Raw genomic sequence first — 19,068 nt, 5'->3', positions numbered from 1 at the left:
AAATGATACTGCCTTAGAATAAAATAGGTAGTTTAATAGGTAATTTTCCAGATAAAAGGAAAGTAAGATACAGTTCTAGACATAACATTTTCATGATTCTTTTATGGTGTTTAGCAAAAACCACGGAGGGCTCTGTCCTGCATTTTGGGGAGATTGGACCCATCTTGGCTATCATAATTATTCTAAATCAACATGAGAAAAGTAGCAACTTGAAGGTTGAAGAAAGGATAAACTGGTTAAAAAGTTGTATGCTTCTTTTTCATTGAATTTGATATGTTTTCAGTTCATAACACTTTCTAACTTACATTGTTATTTCTCCTTTGACTCATGAGTTACTGAAAGTGTATTGCGGATTTCCAAATATTTGAGACTATTCTAGTTATGTGTTTGTATTTGATTTCTAGTTTAATTCCATTGAGAACATACTCTGTATGACTTGAATTCTTTACAGTTTCTTGAGATGTGAATTGTTGCCCAGCAAATGGTCTGTTTGGTGAATGTTCCATGTGCAATTGTAAAAAAAAAAAAAAAAAAAAAAGTGCCTTCTGCAGTTGTTGCATGTATTATTCTATAAATGTTAAGTAAGTTAATGGTCTTTCCCACCCTTCTATATCTTTGATGTGTGTGTGTTTTATCTGTTTGTCCTTCAATTTCTGAGAGAGGTATGTTAAAATCTCAAGCTGTGATTATGAAGTTGTCTATTCCTCCTTTTAGTTTTATACATTTTTGCTGTATATGTTTTGAATTTGTCTTCTTAGGTGCTTATGTTATTAGGAATACACATTTGAAGGTAGACTCTTTGGGTTCGAATCCTACTTCAGCCACTTAAGATCTCTGAGACTTTGGACAAGTTGCTTCACTTATAACTCGTTTTCCTCTTGTGAAATGGGGATAATAATGGTACCTGAAGTTCTGAAGACTGAATGAGGTGATGGATGTTAGTACTAAGAAGAGTGTCTGGTTCCTCATAGGACTCATCATTATTGTCATCATCGTCAGTGTCTTTATAATCATCCTCATCATAGAAAATGTATAAAATCTAGAAAAACCTAAAGAAAGTGATCACATGTAGCCCTACATCCAGAAATACCCCGTTAAATTTTTGTGGTATTTCCTTCTCGTGTATATATATTCATAAACATGTCTATGTGTGTCATACATATATATAGACACACACGTATGTGTGCAGAGAAACCCACATCTCTATGTATAAACAAAATTGCCTCCTATGATTTATACTGTTTTCTAAATTGATGTGTTCACTTTCCACTATATTAGGAGCGTTTATAGGATGAACCCAGCTTCTTTTAACCATTTCTTTGTATTAGAAATTTGATTTGTTTCTAGTAATTTGCTATTTTTTAACAAGGCTGTGATAAATAGAGTTTAAGTATTTTTTTGTTTCTCTGATTATTTTCTTAGTAGATTTTTCTTAGTCAAAGGATAGGGAGGATAGTTTCTAGGGTCTTCATTGATACTTCCAAATTGACCTTTAATGTGGTTAGCTGATTTGTGTTTCCACTGCCCCCTTACCAATGCCAGCGTATTATCTTTAAAAATGCTTTTCCCATGTGTTATGTCAAATAGATATTTCAGTTTTGTTTTAAATGAATTTGTAAATAATTACTTAATTTTTTCTATTGTTGAAAAAATGTTTAAAGGGATATAGAGAAAATGTGACTTGCACGCCTATCCTCTTTTTCTCTGTTCCCACCCTACCCCTGAGGTACCTATTTCTTTTAGCTTCTTGTATGTCTTTCCAGAGTTTCTTTTTTTTTTTTAAAGATTTTATTTTTCCCTTTTTCTCCCCAAAGCCCCCCGGTACATAGTTGTATATTCTTCGTTGTGGGTCCTTCTAGTTGTGGCATGTGGGACGCTGCCTCAGCGTGGTTTGATGAGCAGTGCCATGTCCGCGCCCAGGATTCGAACCAACGAAACACTGGGCCGCCTGCAGCGGAGCGCGCGAACTTAACCACTCAGCCCCTCCAGAGTTTCTTTATGGAAATATATACTCCTATTCCCCACCCCACTTCCTCCTTTCTGTTGTGCATACTGCAGATGCCGCTGTACACGTTGTATTGTTCTGTTTCACTGAAAGAGCTGTCTTGTTTCTTAGTACATAGATGGCATCATCTTTTTAAACTTTTTAAATGAAAAATTTCAAATGTACAGAGGAGTAGAAAGAATAGTATGATGAACACCCATATATCCCAGACTGAAACACTGGTAATATTTTATTATATTTACTTTGTCTAGACTTTGCTGAACCATTTTTAAATAAATTATAGGCATTATGATACTTTGCTTCTAAATTCTTCAGCATTCATCTCCAACATATAAGGCCATTCACAACACCATTATCATACCTAACAAAATTAACAATTTCCTAATATCGCATAATACCTGGTCAATATTAAAATTTCTCCAATTGCTCTCAAATTGTCTTTCATAGCTGTTTTTTTCTTACATCTGGACTCAAACAGGGATCACTCATTGCATTTAGTTGTCATGTCGCTTAAGTCACTTTTAATCTAAAATATTCTTCTTCACTTTATTTTTTTCTTTTCAGTGACAGTGAGCTGAGGAAATGACTGGGCCAGTGGTCTTTTAGAATGGCCCGTGTTCTGGATTTGTTTGATAGTTTTTTCTCAATGTAGCTTAACTTGTATCTCTATCCCCTGAATTTTCTATAAATCAGAAGTTAAATCTAAAGTCTTGATTAGATTCAGGTTAAACATTTTGGGGAAGAATATGCCATAAGTGGTGTATTATATCAAGAAGGCACATAATCCTGGATTGTCTTATATAAGTGTTACTAAGTGGCCATGACTAGATCTTGCTATTGTAAAGTTATATTTCTCTCATTGCAACTGTCAAGTAATATGTGAAGTGGTGATTTTGTGTCATATGAGTATGGAGCTCCCCACCAATGTTTCACCTCATGGTTTTAGCATACATTGATGCTCCTTGTCTGAAGCAATTATTCTATTGAGGCTTGAAATAGAATTTTCTTTTTATTAATATGATAACAAACATCTCTTAGCTTTGTTGGCTGTTTGCATTTCTTATTTTGTAAATTTCGTGTTTACATCTTTGCTGTTGAATTTTTTCTCTTGAAATGGTTATCCTTTTCTTATTGATTTGTAACGGTTTTTTATATATTAAGAGTATTTTCCTTTTAATCTTTAATATGTTGTCAGGACTACTTATGAAACACTGAGTATGTCATAGCAACACAAATTTTGGTAGGTTCCAACACATGTTAACTGAGGTCTACTTTGCAGTATGCTTTATTTTAGAAGTTTTCATATATAATTCAAACAAGTATGTGAAATAGGCATTATTCTCTATGGTTTTTCAGATGAAGAGACTGAAGCTCAGAAAGTTTAAGCGCTTTACATAGGTTATCTAGTGAATAAATATAAAGTTGGGACAAAATGACTAACTCTTAAATACCGATGGAAGGAGGAGGAGACGTAATAGTGGCATGTGTAAAGAATAAATAGGGCTTTTAGCTAGTGGTAAGTTTGGGGGCATCAGTTGTGTAATGTAGTTACCGTAAAAGCTACTGTAATCTTGGGCTTACTAGAGTAAAGTATCTAGGATAAAGGAAATGAGAGCTCCGTTTTCTTCTTTGCTTGTCAGGCTACAGCTGAAATTTCATGCTCCGCTCTGAGCACTGTGCTTCAAGAGGCAGTGAGACAAACTGGAACATATTTAGAGGGGAGTGTCCTTGTTGCATGAGAAATGATTGTAGGATATTGTCCTGGTGAAGTATTTAGGAGCTCCATGTTAATTGTCCTGAGTTAGCTATCATGTGGAAGAAGGAAAAGACATTATCTGTGTGGTCTCATGTGGAAGATCTGGGACCAATGAGGAAAAGTTATGGGGAGATAGATTTTATCTCAAGAAGTAAAAGAATGTTATGATAGCCAGAATGGGAATTTTCAGGAGGTAGTAAGTTAGAGGAATTAGAAAACAATATCGTATAGTGACCTGGCAGTGAAATCCTAGAGGAGATTCAAGTATAGGGTAGGTGCTTGGATGAGAAGACAATCAAATAGGAAATTTCAGTACAGCATCATAAGAGTTGATGTTAGGGGTGCTCAGTGTGTTACGAAAGGCTGTAGGAAGGACATTTGACTCGCACAGCCTTGGTGATAGGAATTGTAGTCAGGGATGGCTTCATAGAGTTCTAATACTGAATTAATGAATGAATTAGTGAATTAATGAGTTAATGAATTGAGTCTTTAAGTAATTAACTAAGAGTTAGCCAAACCAAGAAGGGTGGAATCCTTTCTTAGTCATTTTAGGTTACAGAGTCTAATTTTCTCCTTACCTTAATTCTGTAAGAAGACACACTTGAATTTTGGTATAGTTCTGTTATTTTCTGTGTAATAGTATTTATAAAATTATATCATATTTATAAACAAATTTATTAGTTTCTGAGCCCTAGACAGATAGCGAGGAGGGATTAGGTATGGGGAAAGAGGGAGCATCAGCACCACCTGGTACCCCACTAATTTAAACTTTAGCATCCACATATCTCTTTTATTCTCTCTCTACCATGTTTAAGGAGAGCTGCATTGGTCTCTGTTGCTCTTACACTCTTTTTCTGTTGAGAGTCCCTTCAGCTAAGTCTCTGTAAATCTCTGTCTCTATATAAATATATAATCTTTCTTTTGTGTCTACACTGGATGCATTTTATGTTTGTGTTATTTCTCTCTCTTTATAGGAATGCTTTATGTGGAAAACTTCAATGTGAGAATGTACAAGACATGCCTGTATTTGGAATTGTGCCTGCTATTATTCAGACTCCCAGTAGAGGCACCAAATGTTGGGGTGTGGATTTCCAGCTAGGATCAGATGTTCCAGATCCTGGGATGGTGAATGAAGGCACGAGATGTGATGTTGGAAAGGTAATCAAAATGTTTTCTATTTACAAAGTAAAATTTTAAAAACTTGAAAAATTATTATACACAGTAAGTGGTTGTTCTTTTTTGATTATGAAAGAAATCTGTATTTATTGTAGAGATTTTGGAAAATACAAAGCCCACCAAGAACAAGATTAAGAATAGCTATAAATCTTCTATCTAGATTTCTTCATTGGGGTCATATGTTATAACCTGTGGTTTCTGTGTTGCAAGATACTGTGCATATTTCTGTCCCCTATCAATGTGCTATAATTTGTTGGTCAGGCTGCTATTATTGGCACACTTAGGTGATTTCCAGGATTTTGGATGGATATGTGTGCGCATGCATGCATGCATGTCTCTGCATTAGAAACGTCGTAGTTCTTGTCCTGCTCATGCTCCCTGCTCCCTTAACCACAGCTGTTTGGATCAGATATGAGCCAAGAGTTGGTCAGCCCCAGACTTATTATCAGTGGTTCCATATGCGAAGATGAGCTAGACCAAATTCCTTTTTTTGGGAATATATAATTAAAGAAAGGTAGTTAAGAGTAGGGTAGGAGCTAAGAATTGTTTGAGAGATGCCATGAAGTAGGAGCAGGGCTAAAAGAGTTATGGCGAGCTTAAGCCTCATACAAGAGATATAAGGGAGCAGGATTGTTCAGCAAGTTGAAGAAACCGACTCAGAGCAGAAGGGAGGAGGAGGAGGAGAGAGAACACAGCTGACCGATGATGTGACACATGCCAAAGACAGGCGGGCCTTCAAGTTAACTCACTTCCTGCCAAGTTTTCAGCTCCAATTCTGTTCCTCACCTCTTACAGAAAGACCCTGATATTTTTGTGCCTGTCCTTGCTGCTACATAAGCTTGACTGCTGCAGGTATTATAAACAAAGCTGAGGTAAATGGCTTTCTAAATAAATTTTCAGAACATCCTGATTGTTTCCTGAGGTTAAACTTCTATAATGGTATGCATGCTTTTAAGGTTTGTATATAGTTTTGCCAAATTTCTCTTTAGAAACGTTTTTACTAGTTTGCCTTTCAACCAATTTTCAATAATAAATGTTTTAATTTTTCACACCATAGTCAAGATTAGCTGCTGTTGTTTTAAAGCTTTCATTGGTAATTTCCTTTTTATTTTACTTTTTCTTGATTATTGGTGATTTTGAATTTTTTTCTCTCTTATATTTCTTTATTTTTTTATGATTTGCTTATTGATGTTCCTTGTGTGTTTAAAAATTGGTGTGTTTTTCTTATCGATTTTAAATAACTTTAACTTACGTCATATAAAACATAATGTAATATATATGACATTTTTGCCCAGTTTATTGCGTCTCTCTTTCTTTTGATTTTAGTATTTTTTTCCATGTTTACATTTTTATGTATTCACATCTGTTATTCCTTTCCTTCATGGTTTCTAAATTTGCTTACATATTTTACAAGACCTTTCTCAGTATAGTATCAGATCATTATTCTCTTGTATTTTCTAGTAGGTTTTTTGTTTTAACACTTGTCTCTTTAATCCAGGGGAATATTGAGTGTGTATAGTATGAAGTTGGCATTTTTTTTTCTCCTTTTGTCATTTTCATTCAGAAATGATTCCTATATGTTGAGTTCTAATGTTATTTTTTTCAGAATGGTTTATCATTTGCCTTAAGCTCAGTTATAATCTCTCCCCTCTAATTTGAAATCCTATTTAAATTACTTGTTAAATTTGTATATATACTTGGGCTTGATTTTTGGCTTTTCTCTTCGTGTCTATTGATCTGTCTGACTACTCGTGTCAGTACTGCTTTGTTTTAGTTTTGTTGGTTTTATATTTTTAATGTCTGGCCATACAAATGCACCCTCAGTTTTTCCCCATAGTTTTCTTGGCTGTTTTATTCATTTATCATTTCAGATGAACTTGAGATCATTCTGTCAAGGTGCAAAATAAATAAATAAAAGAGCTTTGGAATTTTGCTTGGGATGACATTAAACTTATAAGTTTATAATGGGGAAAACTGACATGTTTCCGTTATTGATTCTTCTCATGGAAGAGCATGAGATGTCTCTTCATTTTGGGGGGGTCTTTTCTTAAAGATTTAGCTATAAAGATCCTTTCTATTTTTTTTGTTAGTTTTATTCCTAGGTATTTTATGTTTTATTGCTATTATGAATAGGCCCCTTTTCTCCTATTATATTTTCTAATTTGTTAGGTTATACTTTCAAATTGGTTTTTATTGAGAATAAAAGCTATTTTGGTTATATTTTTTACTGAGTATTATTGATATTCAGAAAAAAATCTTCATTTGTATTTATTTTGTTATCAGCTATATACTTAGTGATACATATTTTTATTGTTGGTTGTATTAGAATTTCCTGGGTAAACGGTCATCGTCTGTAAAAGATGAAAAGTTGATTTCCTCTTTTGATATTTACATTTTGGACTTATTTTCTTGGGTAATTGCAATGATAGCACTTTCAGAATAATTTTAAATAATAATGATGATAGTGTACGTCTTTGTCTTGTCCCTAACTTGACTGCATCTAACTTTGTAAGGTTATGTATGATTTTGGCTATTGGCTTAGGGTAGAGAGTATTTTTCATTTAATGAAGTATCCTTTTAATCCTAATTAATAAGAATAATAAAGTAATAGATTTAAAATTTTATAAGTAGTTTTTTCAACAGCTATTGAAATAACCATTATTTTCCTTTGAACTATTGATGTGCTGTTATATCAATAAATTCCCTAACATCAAATTATCTTTACATTACTGGAGCAAACATTTGTAACATTGAATTTTTTTAGATATATTCTTGGATTCTATGTGCTGGTGAATATACTTTTGTATTTCTGAAGCTGTATACTTACAATTTTTTTTGAATTTATGAAATTTTACTCTGGATTATAGTCAGTACTCTTAAGTCTCATAAAAACTCAGCTAATACTGAATTAAAGTATAGCCAGAAATTTATTGATTTAAATCACAAAATTAAAGAGCTTTGGACCCCAGAATCGCAGATAATGTTTCTGCAATTCTTTTCCCATATCTCTCATCTCTGCCTTTCCTCATTGGTTCTTTTCTTTCCCCAGCTTTATTGAGATATAATTGACATATTATATAAAGTTAAGGTGTACAATGTGTTGATTTGATACATGTATATGTTGTGAAATGTTTATCACAATAAATTTAGGTAAAACATTCGTTACCTCATATAAATACGACATTTTTTGTGTGAGAACATTTAAGATTTACTCTCTTAGAAACTTTCAAGTACCGTATTGTGAGCTATAATTACCATGATGAATATTAGATTCCCAGAATGTATTCGTCTTATAACTGGAAGTTTGTACCCTTTGACCAACGTCTCTCCATGTCTCCTATTCTCTAGCCCCCACCAGCCATTCTACTCTCTGTTTCTATGAATTTGGCTTTTTGTTTTTGGTTCCACATATCATTGAGATCATTCAGTATTTGTCTTTCTCAGTCAGACTTATTTCACTTAGCATAATGCCCTCAAGGTCCATCCGTGTTGTTGCAAATAGCAGGATTGGTTGTTCAGGAATATGTTATTTAATTTCCATATTTTTGTGAATTTTCCAGTTTTCCTCCTGTTATTGATTTCTGGTTTCATTCTGTTACCATTGGAAAAGATACTAGATCTGATTTTGGTCTTAAATTTGTTACGTCTTGCTTTGTGGCCCAACATATGATTTATCCTGTAGAATGTTTTGTGTGCGCCTGAGAGGAGTATCTATCTTGCTGCTGTTGCATCGAATGTTCTGTGTGTGTCTGTTAGGTCCATTTTGGTCTACAGTGTTCTTCAGGTTCATTGTTTCCTTATTAAATTTCTATCTGGATGATCTATCCAATGTTGAAAGTGGGGTATTGAAGTCTCTTACTGTTATCTTATTGCTGTCTATTTCTCCCTTCAGTTCTGTTATTATTTGCTTTAAATATTTAGGTGCTCCAATGTAGGGTGCATATACACTTAAAATTCTTATGTCCTCTTGATGAATTGATCCCTTTCTCACTAGTGACCCTCTTTGTCCCTTGTGACTGATGTTGACTGAAAGTCTATTTATAAGTAATATAAGTGTAGCCACTCCTACTCTCTTTTGGTCACCATTTGTATGGAATATCTTTTTCCATCCCTTCACTTTCTACCTATGTGTATACTTAAAGCTAAAGTGAGTCTCTTGTAGGCAACAAGTTATTAGATCTTGTTTTTTTCAATCCATTCAGCCTCTTCCTGTCTTGATATGGAAATTTAGTTCATTTAAGTTTAATGTAATTATTGATAGGTAAGGACTGACTTATTGCCATTTCATTAATTGTTTATTGACTGATTTTTAGTTCTTTTGTTCATTTCTTCCTCTCTTACTGTCTTCCTTTGTGATTTATTTTTGGTAGTGTATGCTTTTAGTTCCTTTCTCTTTTGTGTATCTACTTTAAGTCTTTTTCCTTTGTGGTTACCATGTGTCTTACATAAAACATTTTATAGATATAACAGTCTGTTTTAAGCTGATAACAATTTGCTTCCAATTGCACACACAAACTATACACTTTACTTTTCCTCTCCTTGTATTTTATGCTATTGTGTCACACTTTACATCTTTTTATATTGTGCATCCATTAACAAACTATGGTACCTATAGTTATTTTTAATATTTTTAAAAAAACTTTTATACTAGAAGTAAAGTGATTTATACACCATCATTACAGTATTAGGGTATTCTGAATTTGACTATATGTTTACCCTTTACCAGTGAGTTTTATACTTTTATATGTTTTCATATTGTGACTTAGTCTCCTTTGATTTCAACTTGAAGAACTCTCTTTAGCATTTCTTGTAAGGCAAATCTAGTGATGATGAACTTCCTTAGCTTTTGTTTGTCTGGGAGTATTTTTAACTCTCCTTCATTTCTGAAGTACAGTTTTGCCAGGTATAGTATTTTGGTTGGGAAGTTTTTCATTCCGCACTTTGAATATATCAACCTATTCTCTCTTGGCTTGCAAGATTTCCTTAGAAGAATTCACTGATAGCTGAATAGGGGTTCCTTTGTATGAAATGAGTCATTTTCTCTTGCTATTTTCACAATTCTCTCTTTATCTTTGACTTTTAACATTTTGATTATTGTGTGTCTCAGAGTACTCTTCTTTGGGTTGATCTTGGTTAGGGTCCTTTGAGCTTCCTGTACCTGAATGTCCGTATTCTTTCAAGATTTGGGAAGTATTCCACTATTATTTCTCTAAATAAACTTTCTGCCTCTTTCTTCTCCTTTTGGGCCTCCTATGCTGCTAATGTTTTTTCGCTTGATGGTGTGCCATAATTAACATAAGCTTTCTTCACTCTTTTTCATTCTTTTTTTCTTTTTGTTTTTCTAACTGGCTAATTTCAAATGATCTGTCTTTGAGTTCACTGATTCTTTCTTCTGGATGATTAAGTCTGTGGTTGAAGCTCTCTGTTGAATTTTTCATTTCTGTCATTGTATTTTTCAGCTCCAGGATTTCTGTTTGGTTCCTTTTTATGGTTTCTACTATTTTACTAAATTTCTCATTTTGTTTGTTCATTGTTTTCCTGATTTTGTTTAGTAGTCTATCTCTGTTCATTTCATTCTGTTCCTTTAAAATGATTATTTTAAATTCTTTGTCAGGCAAAATATAGATCTCCATTTCTTTGGGATCTTTTATTGGAGCTGTATTAATTTCCTTTGGTGGTGTCATATTTGCCTGATTCTTTAATGTAGCCTTGCACTGGTGTCTGTGCATTTGAAGGAGCAAACACCTCTTTTAGTCTTTACAGACTAGTTTCAGCAGGTGGAGACCTCCTGTCTGTTCTTTATGCTGATGGGATTACCTCCAGAATCTCAGGCTGGGTTACAGCTGATTACAAGGCTGTCTCTGGGTCTGCCGTGGGGTCTGTGATTGATGGGCTTGTTATCAGGGTCTTGGATGCTAACTGCTCCCTAGGTAGATTGAACTGGCTCCAGTACCTTGTTCAGTAGGGTTGCCCTGGGACAAAGGTCTGCTTCAGAGTCCACAGTTGGGTCCTCAGACAGCAGGCCTATTACCGGGTACACGGACAGGTGTGGTTCTCACTAGATAACTCAGAGGGCTGCTCTCTGTTTCCTAGTTGAATCCCTCAGTGGGCAGGACTGGCCCAGGACTGTCGCTGACATGGGCTGGAACCAAATCCCAGGGCTGTTTCAGCTTCCACAGCCAAGGTTGAGGTCTGTAGACCTGGCTCCTGAGGCTCGAATGGGTGTGTCACCTGCCAGGTCCCTGGATGTTGCTGGACTGCTCCCTGACCTTGGCTAGAGGGGCTGGGGCTGAGTATAGGGCTAGTTCAGGATCTCCTGAGGCATAAACATGAGTATCTCCCTCTGGATCCCTGTGTTGGCAGGACTGCTTGCAGACTGAGGCTGGAAAGTGCTGGAACCAAATGTGGAGCCATTTCAGGATATCTAGGAGTGAAAATGGGAGCGTTTCCTTCTAGTTCCCTGGGCCAGAAAGACTGCTGTGGATGCGAATGGGAAGTGCTGGAGCCAAGTAGAGGGTCCTTTCAGTATCTTTGAGCATGCAGGAGATAGGAGTGCCTCCTTCTGGGTCCCTCAGTTGACAGATCTGTTGGTAGACTGTGGCTGTGATGGGGCTGGAGCTGAGTATAGAGTCCTTCAGAATTTCTGGGGGTGCAGCTGGGAGTGTCTCCTTCTGGGTCCCTGTGCCAGCAGGACTGTTCATAGACTGCAGTTGGTAGGGACTGGGGCCAAGTATAGGGCCCTTTCAGGACCTCTGGAGGTACGAAAAGGACTTTCTTCTGCCTGGTCCCTGTGCCAGCAGGCCTGCCTAGTATAGGACCCTTTCAGGATCTCTGGGGGCATAGATGGGACTTTCTCCCTCCGGGTTCCTGTGTGAGCAAGCCTGTTTGAGGACTGTGGCTGGAGGGGCCTGGAGTTGAGCCCTTTCAGAATCTATAGTCTGACTGAGTTTGGCAGGCTTACCTCCAGGGACTCCTGGACCGTGGCTTGGACGGGCTAGAGCCAGTTCATGGACAACTTCAGAGTCTACAGCAGGGACTGAGGTCTGTATGCTTATTACCTGATGCACAGGTGGATGTGACTCCTCATGGGTGCCTTGGTGTATGGTGCTGGTGACAGACCCAAAGCCAAATGGGGCTGTAGCCAAGTCCTCAGGGATAAGGAGCTGTTTCTGTGTCTGTAGCCAGGACCATGGTTGGTAAGTCAGCCTCCTGGGTGTGAGCCTGCCTTCTCAAAATGTGCTCTCCTCAGTCTTGGACTGCACGGGTTTCATAGTCTCCTGCCTGGATTCCAGAGCTCCCGCAAAGGCACTTTGGTCTGTGGATGGATTCCAAATTGTTATTGTTGAGGAGAGGGGGATGTAGTTGATGGACATCTTATTTGGCCATCTTGCTGATGTCACTCCTCTCTTGTTGGCTTTATTTCCTCGTGCTACACACAGATCTTTACCATATAACAGGGAAAAACCAACCTCACATTTTTCCAGCACCTCAGAGCTAGGTAGGTTTGTTTTTTCTCCAGCTGGAAGTCAAGACATTCTGGAAAAAGAATGTAATGTACAGCTAGAAGGACCAGTTGTAATGTCCAGAGGAATAAAGGAATACGATTGCTAGGACCTGGAGTTCCTGTTCTCCCACATGCTTAATCCTCTGCTATGAGGGGAGATGGAGAGTTAGGTAAATTTCTCAGAAAAAAGAAAAAGAGATGGGAAATCATATTGGGTAGGAGAAGGGAAAAAAGTCAACAAAATACAGAAATGAAAGTAATAAAATAGTTAGACACCACTACAGCCAAGTTTTATTATAGTCTTATCTGTTTTTTGCAGTTTCAGTACCTGAGGTTGGCCATTAGTGGGAGTGTCTTCGTCTGCTTAGGCTGCCATAAAAATTACCATCTGCTGTGTGGTTTAAGCAACAGAAATTTATTTCTCACAGTTCTGGAGGCTGGGAAGTCCAAGATCATGGTGCTGTCAAGGTAGATTTCCTCCTTGGGCCTCTACTCTTGGCTTGTAGGTGGCTACCATCTTGCTGTGTGCTCACGTGACCTCGTTGTTGTGCATGCAGGGGAAGAGAGAGAAAGAGAGCGCAAAGTCTGGCATCTCTTCTTATAAAGGCTTTAATCCACTGGATGAGCGCTCTTCTCTCATGACCTCATCTAACCCTAATTGCTTCCCAAAGGCCTCATCTCCTAATGCCGTCACATGAGGGTTAGTGCTGCAAGATACGAATTTTGAGGGGGCACAGACATTGAGTCCATAACACAGAGCCACTAGAATGGACTTTGGTTGGTAGAAATAGGATAATTTCGCTCCTGCCTCATGCCCATGTAGTTTTCGCTCTTGAGTTGTGCATCCTGCCCAGTGTGCCTAAAGTCTGTTTTCCCTCAACATTTGCACATTTCAGTTGTTTCGAGTGTTTGTTTGTTCTTGGTCTGGGCATGAGTGAGAAATATTGATCAGTGTATTAGGGTTCTCCAGAGAAACAGAACCAATGGTGTGTGTGTGTGTGTGTGTGTGTGTGTGTGTGTATAAGATTTCTTACAAGGAATTGCCTTATGATTATGTAGGCTAACAGATCCTTAGATCTGCATTGTGCAAGCTGGAGACCCAGAAGAGCTGATGATGTAGTTCCAGTCTGAAGGCCAGCAGGTCTGAGACCGAGAAAGAGCTTATGTTTCTGTTTAGATCCAGAAATGGGAAAAGAAAAACAGTGTCCTAGCTTGAAGCCAGACAAGTAGGAGAAACTCTGTCTTATTCAGTTAAACGTCAGCCTTTTAGTTTTATTTAGGCCATTAACTGATTGGTGAGCCACAACATAAGAGAGGGCAATCTGCTTTACTCAGTTGATCAATTTATATGTTAAGCACATCCAAAAACACCCCAGAGAAGCACCTGGAATAATATTTGCACAAATATCTAAGCACTCTGTGGCCCAGTCAAGTTGATACATAAAATTAATCATCGTAAGTCCAACCCTTGTCAGCTTGATGCCCATATGCCTCTCCTTATACTGTACATAGTCTCCAAGTGAAGATAACAACATGGTCATAATCCCACCTAACATGACACAACTAACCTGCATACAACTGAAAATGCACTAAATCCTGCCTCAAAGGAGAGATAAAGTCCTTGAGCATTGATTACTTTTCTTGATATCCTGTAGCTGAAATCCTATGATGTTAACAATACTTAAGTACTGTGATATAAAGTCGATACATCTTATGTTACATGATAAGGGAATAAGAGAGGGGAAAAAGCCAAAGGTATTTCATACATGTACACACATACAAACATACTCATAACAAAATAAGGAAGAAATACACATGACAGTTAAAGTCCTGTTCCTGTAACTGGTCACATGATTATAGCTGATATTTTTAACTATCTTCTTCCACTTCTTCCATCCTATATTCTCTTTTCCTTCAGCAAGCACCTCAGCTGGTCATGATTCTTTACTTGGCAGGGTGAACCCAAACTTTATTCCTGGAGGCTCTGGGCCATTAGGAGTCTTGCCTGGATTGGGTTGTTGTAGTTTTCCATTAACCATAATCACAGGGCATGGTGGTACTAAGAGATGCCCTAAGGGATCTCTTGTATTCAGACATACTCTTCCTTACCTCCACTGTGGAGGAGCAGTCCAGTTTCCCCTTGGTAGTCAGGATCAGTCCACCCTAGCCAGCGCAGGAACTCCCTTTGCCTGTTCGTTCAGAGGCTTGAGGACTCTAGAGTAGCTGAGCATCAGTCTTAACTTCCAGTTCAGTGGGATGATTGTTGTGTCTCCTGATGGAAGCCTTCCTCCCTCTAGAACTAAGACCTCTAGGCTAGCAGAGCATAAGGTTGTGGGAACAGGAAGCAAAAATTTTGCTAGTGGGTCAATAGGAGAAGTAGTGAGTGGTGCCATTCCACTTCCACCCCTTGATTCCTTGACCCATGAATCCTGGCTGTGGGAGAAACAGCACATTATATTGGACACTGATTCAGAGCATACACAGCTTTCTGGAGAACCTTGCCCCTTCCTGCAAGGTACTGCCACCTAGCTGGCATTGTAACTGAACTTTCTAAAGGCCATTCTACCATTTCATCACACTAGCTGCTTCAGGATGGTGGGGAACATGATAAGACCAGTGAGTTCCGTGAGCATGGGCCCGTTCTATCACTGCATTTGCTGTGACATGAGTTCTTTGATGGGAAGCAATGCATTGTAGAATACCATGATGGTGGATGAGACATTTTGTCAATTCACCGATGGTAGTTTTGGCAGAAGCATTGCATCTAGGGAAGACAAATCCATAGCCAGAGTAAGTGTGTATTCCAATAAGAACAAAATTCTGCACCCTCCATGATGAAAGAGGTCAAATATAATCAACCTGCTGCTAGGTAGCTGGCTGATTGCCCCGAGGAATGGTGCCATATCGGGGACTCAGTGTTACTCTATGCTGCTGGAAGATTGGGAATCAGTGGCCGAGCCCAGTTGGCTTTAATGAATGGAGGTCCATGTTGCTGAGCTCATGCATAACCTCCATCACTGTTACCATGGCCACTTTGTTCATGAGCACACTGGGCATTGACAGGGATGGCTGGGGGAAGAGTCTGACTGGTATCCACAAATGGAGTGGCCTATCCACTTTTGATTCTTAAAATCCACCTGTGCTGAGGTCACCCTTTGGTGAGCGTTCACATGGGACACAAATATTTTCATTTTTTGCCCAGTCATATAGTTCTTTTCATATAACTCTTCCCCAAATTTCCTTCTCACCGATTTTCCAATCATGCTTTTCTCAAGTCCCTGACCATCTAGCCAAACCATTGGCCACAACCCATGAATTGATATATAAAGCATGTCTGGCCATTTCTCTTTCCAAGCAAACTTCCAAGAGAACAGCCTGGTACACTGCTTGAGATTTTGTCCCTTGGGAGGACTTCCCTTCACCGTTATTCTTCAGGGATGTCCCAGAAAGGGGCTGTGATGTTGCAGCTGTCCACTTTTGGGTGGTGCCTGCATATTGTGCAGAACCATCTGAAAACCAGGCCTAAGTCTTCTTTTCCTCTCTCAACTGATCAGAGAGAACTCACTATGAGGCCATAGGTGCAGGCTGCCAGAGAGAAGACAGTGTAGCAGGAATGGAGACCATGGGCAATTGGGCCATTTCTTTTATTTTCTTTTTGAGGAAGATTAGCCCTGAGCCAACATCTGCCACCAATCCTCCTCTTTTTGCTGATGAAGAGTGGCCCTGAGCTAACATCTGTTGGGCCATTTCTTCATGTAACTCACTAGTCCCTTCAGGGCCTGCTCAGGCTGTATCATGTATGTACCACTTTCATTTGATGATGAAATGCTGCTGTGCATTCAGTCTCTACAAAGGCCCAGCAGCAGGCTAAGAGCTGTATCTCAAAAAGAGAGTGGTTATCTGCAGAGGATGGCAGAGCTTTTCTCTGAAATCCTGAGGGCTTGCAGTGCTCTTCACCTGTAGGAAACTGCCAGAGGAGCATCACTGTCTGCCACTGACCCTTCAATCACCGTTGGATCTGCTGGATCATGTGGCCCAAGTGGCAGAGCAGTTTGCTTGTCATCCTAGACCTGTTGCAGAGCCTTCTCTTGCTCTGGTCTGCACTCTACTAGCAGCTTTTCAGGTCACTTGATAAATAGGCTAGAATAGCATGCCCAAATGAGGAATATGTTGCTGCCAAAATTGAGAGGCCAACTAGGTGTTTTACCTCTTTTTGTGGTTGTAGGTATGGCCGGATGCAACAGCTTATCCTTCACTTTTGAAGGGAAATCTGGGCATGTCCCACCCCACTGGGCCCCTAGAAATTTCACTGAGGTAGAAGACTCCTGAATTTTTGTCACATTTATTTTCCAACTCTGGCACACAAATGTCTTACCAATTGGTCTATGGTAGTGGCTACTTCTTGCACGCTAGGTCCCCTCAGCATAATGTCATCAACATAATGGGCCAGTGTGATATCTTGTGGAAGGAAAGGCAATCAGAGTCCCTGCAAACTAAATTATGACGTAGGGCTAGAGAGTTGCTGTACCCCTGAGAGACGACAGTGAAGCTGTATTGTGGGCCTTGCCAGCTGAAAGCAACTGTTTCTGGTGGTCCTTATTGACCAATATGGATAAAAACCATTTTTTCAGTTGAGTAGCTGCCTACCAGGTACCAGGAGATATGTTAGTTTGCTCAAGCAATGGAGCCATAATTGCTACAGCAGCTGCAATTGCAGTTACCACCTGGGTAAACTTATGATAATCCACTATCATTCTCCAAGATCCGTTTGTCTTTCTCACTGGCCAGATAGGTGAGTTGAATTGGAATGTGGTGGGAATCACCACCCCTCCATCTTTCAAGTCCTTGATGGTGGTATTAATCTCTGCAGTCCTTCTAGGACTGTGATATTACTTCTGGTTTACTAGATTCCTCAGTGGTGGCATTTCTGTGGCTTCCGCTTAGCCTTTCTCATCCTGATAGCCCTCACTCCACAGGTGAGGGAACTGATGTGGGGATTCTGCTAGCTGCTGATTATGTCTATTCCAATTGTGTGGTCTGAAATTGGGGAAATAATCACAGGATGGGTTTCGGGACCCATTGGGTCCACTGTGAGAAGGACCTGAGCTAAAACTCCATTGATCGCCTGAGCTCCATAAGTCCTTACTCTGGTAGAACACACTGATGTTTTGGGTCTCTTGGAATTAGTGTCAATTCAGAGCCAGTGTCCAGTAGTCCCTGAAAGGTCTGAGTATTTCGTTTTCCACCTTGCACAGTTACCTTGGTAAAAAGACAGGTCCTGTTGGAGAAAGAAAGATTAACAGTATAAATTTTTGGCAGTGTATCAGGGTCCTTCCTAAAGGAGACCTGTCCTCTTCTTCATTTAAGGGGTTCCGGGTCTGTAATATGGCTCAAGTCTGGGAATCGGTTGAGGGCCTGTGACTGTTTTTTTTAAATTCAGGTTATACTCTTGTTCACTTGACCTAGAACTTTCTGCTTATACAAATCTAGTAAGAATTTGCTAGTAGCTTTCCTATCTGTTTCACTTTCAGGAGCATCATGATCAACTAGCCAACACCACAGGTCTCTGAGAGTTGGATTATTCTGATTGCTACTTTGATTCTACACCTCCACTACTTTAAACTTGCTCATATTTGTTTCACAGTTGAGTGCTGCCGCTTGGCCCGTTACCCTGGAATCCTAATACTCCCATTGTGTTTCAGTTTCTCCATTCAGTGACCACAGTTCTCACTGTAAGGTCTGGCCTATAGAGAATAGCGATCACAGAACTCTTCAGAGATGCTAGAGCTCCCCTCAGAAATTTATTTCTCACAATTGTGGAGAAAGATGTATCTTCTGGACCCTTCTAGCGAGTGAGTAGGTCTTACATGGCAAACCCACTCTAACATTCCAATCATCCTAAGCCTTGGAATTGTTTCTTCTGCCTTAAACCAAGGCAGGTCCGGCATTTCCAACTTGCTCACCATGGGCTACCTTTTAGTTCCATGTTTTAGCCGAGTAACCAACAAACTGTTGTAGCTCTTTCTAAATACCTGACCTGCAGCGTTGAATACAGAATCTCTACGTAGGAAGTCCATATCAATAAGTTAGACTTTACCCAACTTTATGTTCCTTCTGTCATTTTTCCACACCCTTAATATCCATTACCGCACATGCTCCCTGGATTTCTGTCTGTATAAGTTAGAAAACTCAAGTCGTTCTTTTGGTATGTAACACACCTCCTCGTGGGTCATACTTTGTACCTCACCTTTAAGGGCCTACTGGTACTTGAGTCCAGTTATAGGTCTAGATGCAAGGGTAGTAGAGGTAAGTCCCGAGGACAATCAACATTGTCTTGCATGGCAGTTTCCTCAAAGTAGGCCATTACAGTTTCTTCAGGCAATGCAGTGCTAATCCCTTTTCTTGGGAGTGGAAAGGCCTCTATTGAGGGTAGGGAGGCTGCTTCTACCGGCAAAGAAGACTCATCAGAATTTAGGAGCTGTGTCCCCAGCTTCATCAGGGTCTTCCCACACATCCGCCTTCGAACTTTCAGGATCTCATTCTTTCCGAGTCGGTTCCCTCACTTTGATGGTAGATACCCTGCGAGACCGGGAGTTCCACTTATGCTGTAATCTTGCCATTTGCAGG

At 39.1% G+C, this 19,068-nt stretch overlaps 1 protein-coding gene across 2 annotated transcripts in view; it reads left to right on the top strand.

Annotated features, from left to right (window-relative positions):
* ADAM9 (ADAM metallopeptidase domain 9) overlaps positions 1-19,068 on the top strand; it is a 176,829-nt gene that overhangs the window by 116,380 nt on the left and 41,381 nt on the right. For both annotated transcript variants that reach the window (XR_011433256.1, XM_001491500.6), the window contains exon 16: positions 4,736-4,919. Coding sequence is in view for 1 of the 2 variants with exons in the window: in XM_001491500.6 (XP_001491550.3) it covers positions 4,736-4,919 (184 nt within the window). In the remaining variant the exon portion in view is untranslated. The remainder of the gene's footprint in view (positions 1-4,735; positions 4,920-19,068) is intronic.

This window comes from Equus caballus, chromosome 27, assembly GCF_041296265.1.
Source record: "Equus caballus isolate H_3958 breed thoroughbred chromosome 27, TB-T2T, whole genome shotgun sequence".
NCBI lineage: Eukaryota > Metazoa > Chordata > Mammalia > Perissodactyla > Equidae > Equus > Equus caballus.
The sequence above is the reverse complement of the archived record's forward strand: the minus strand, read 5'-3'. Positions and strand labels throughout refer to the sequence as shown.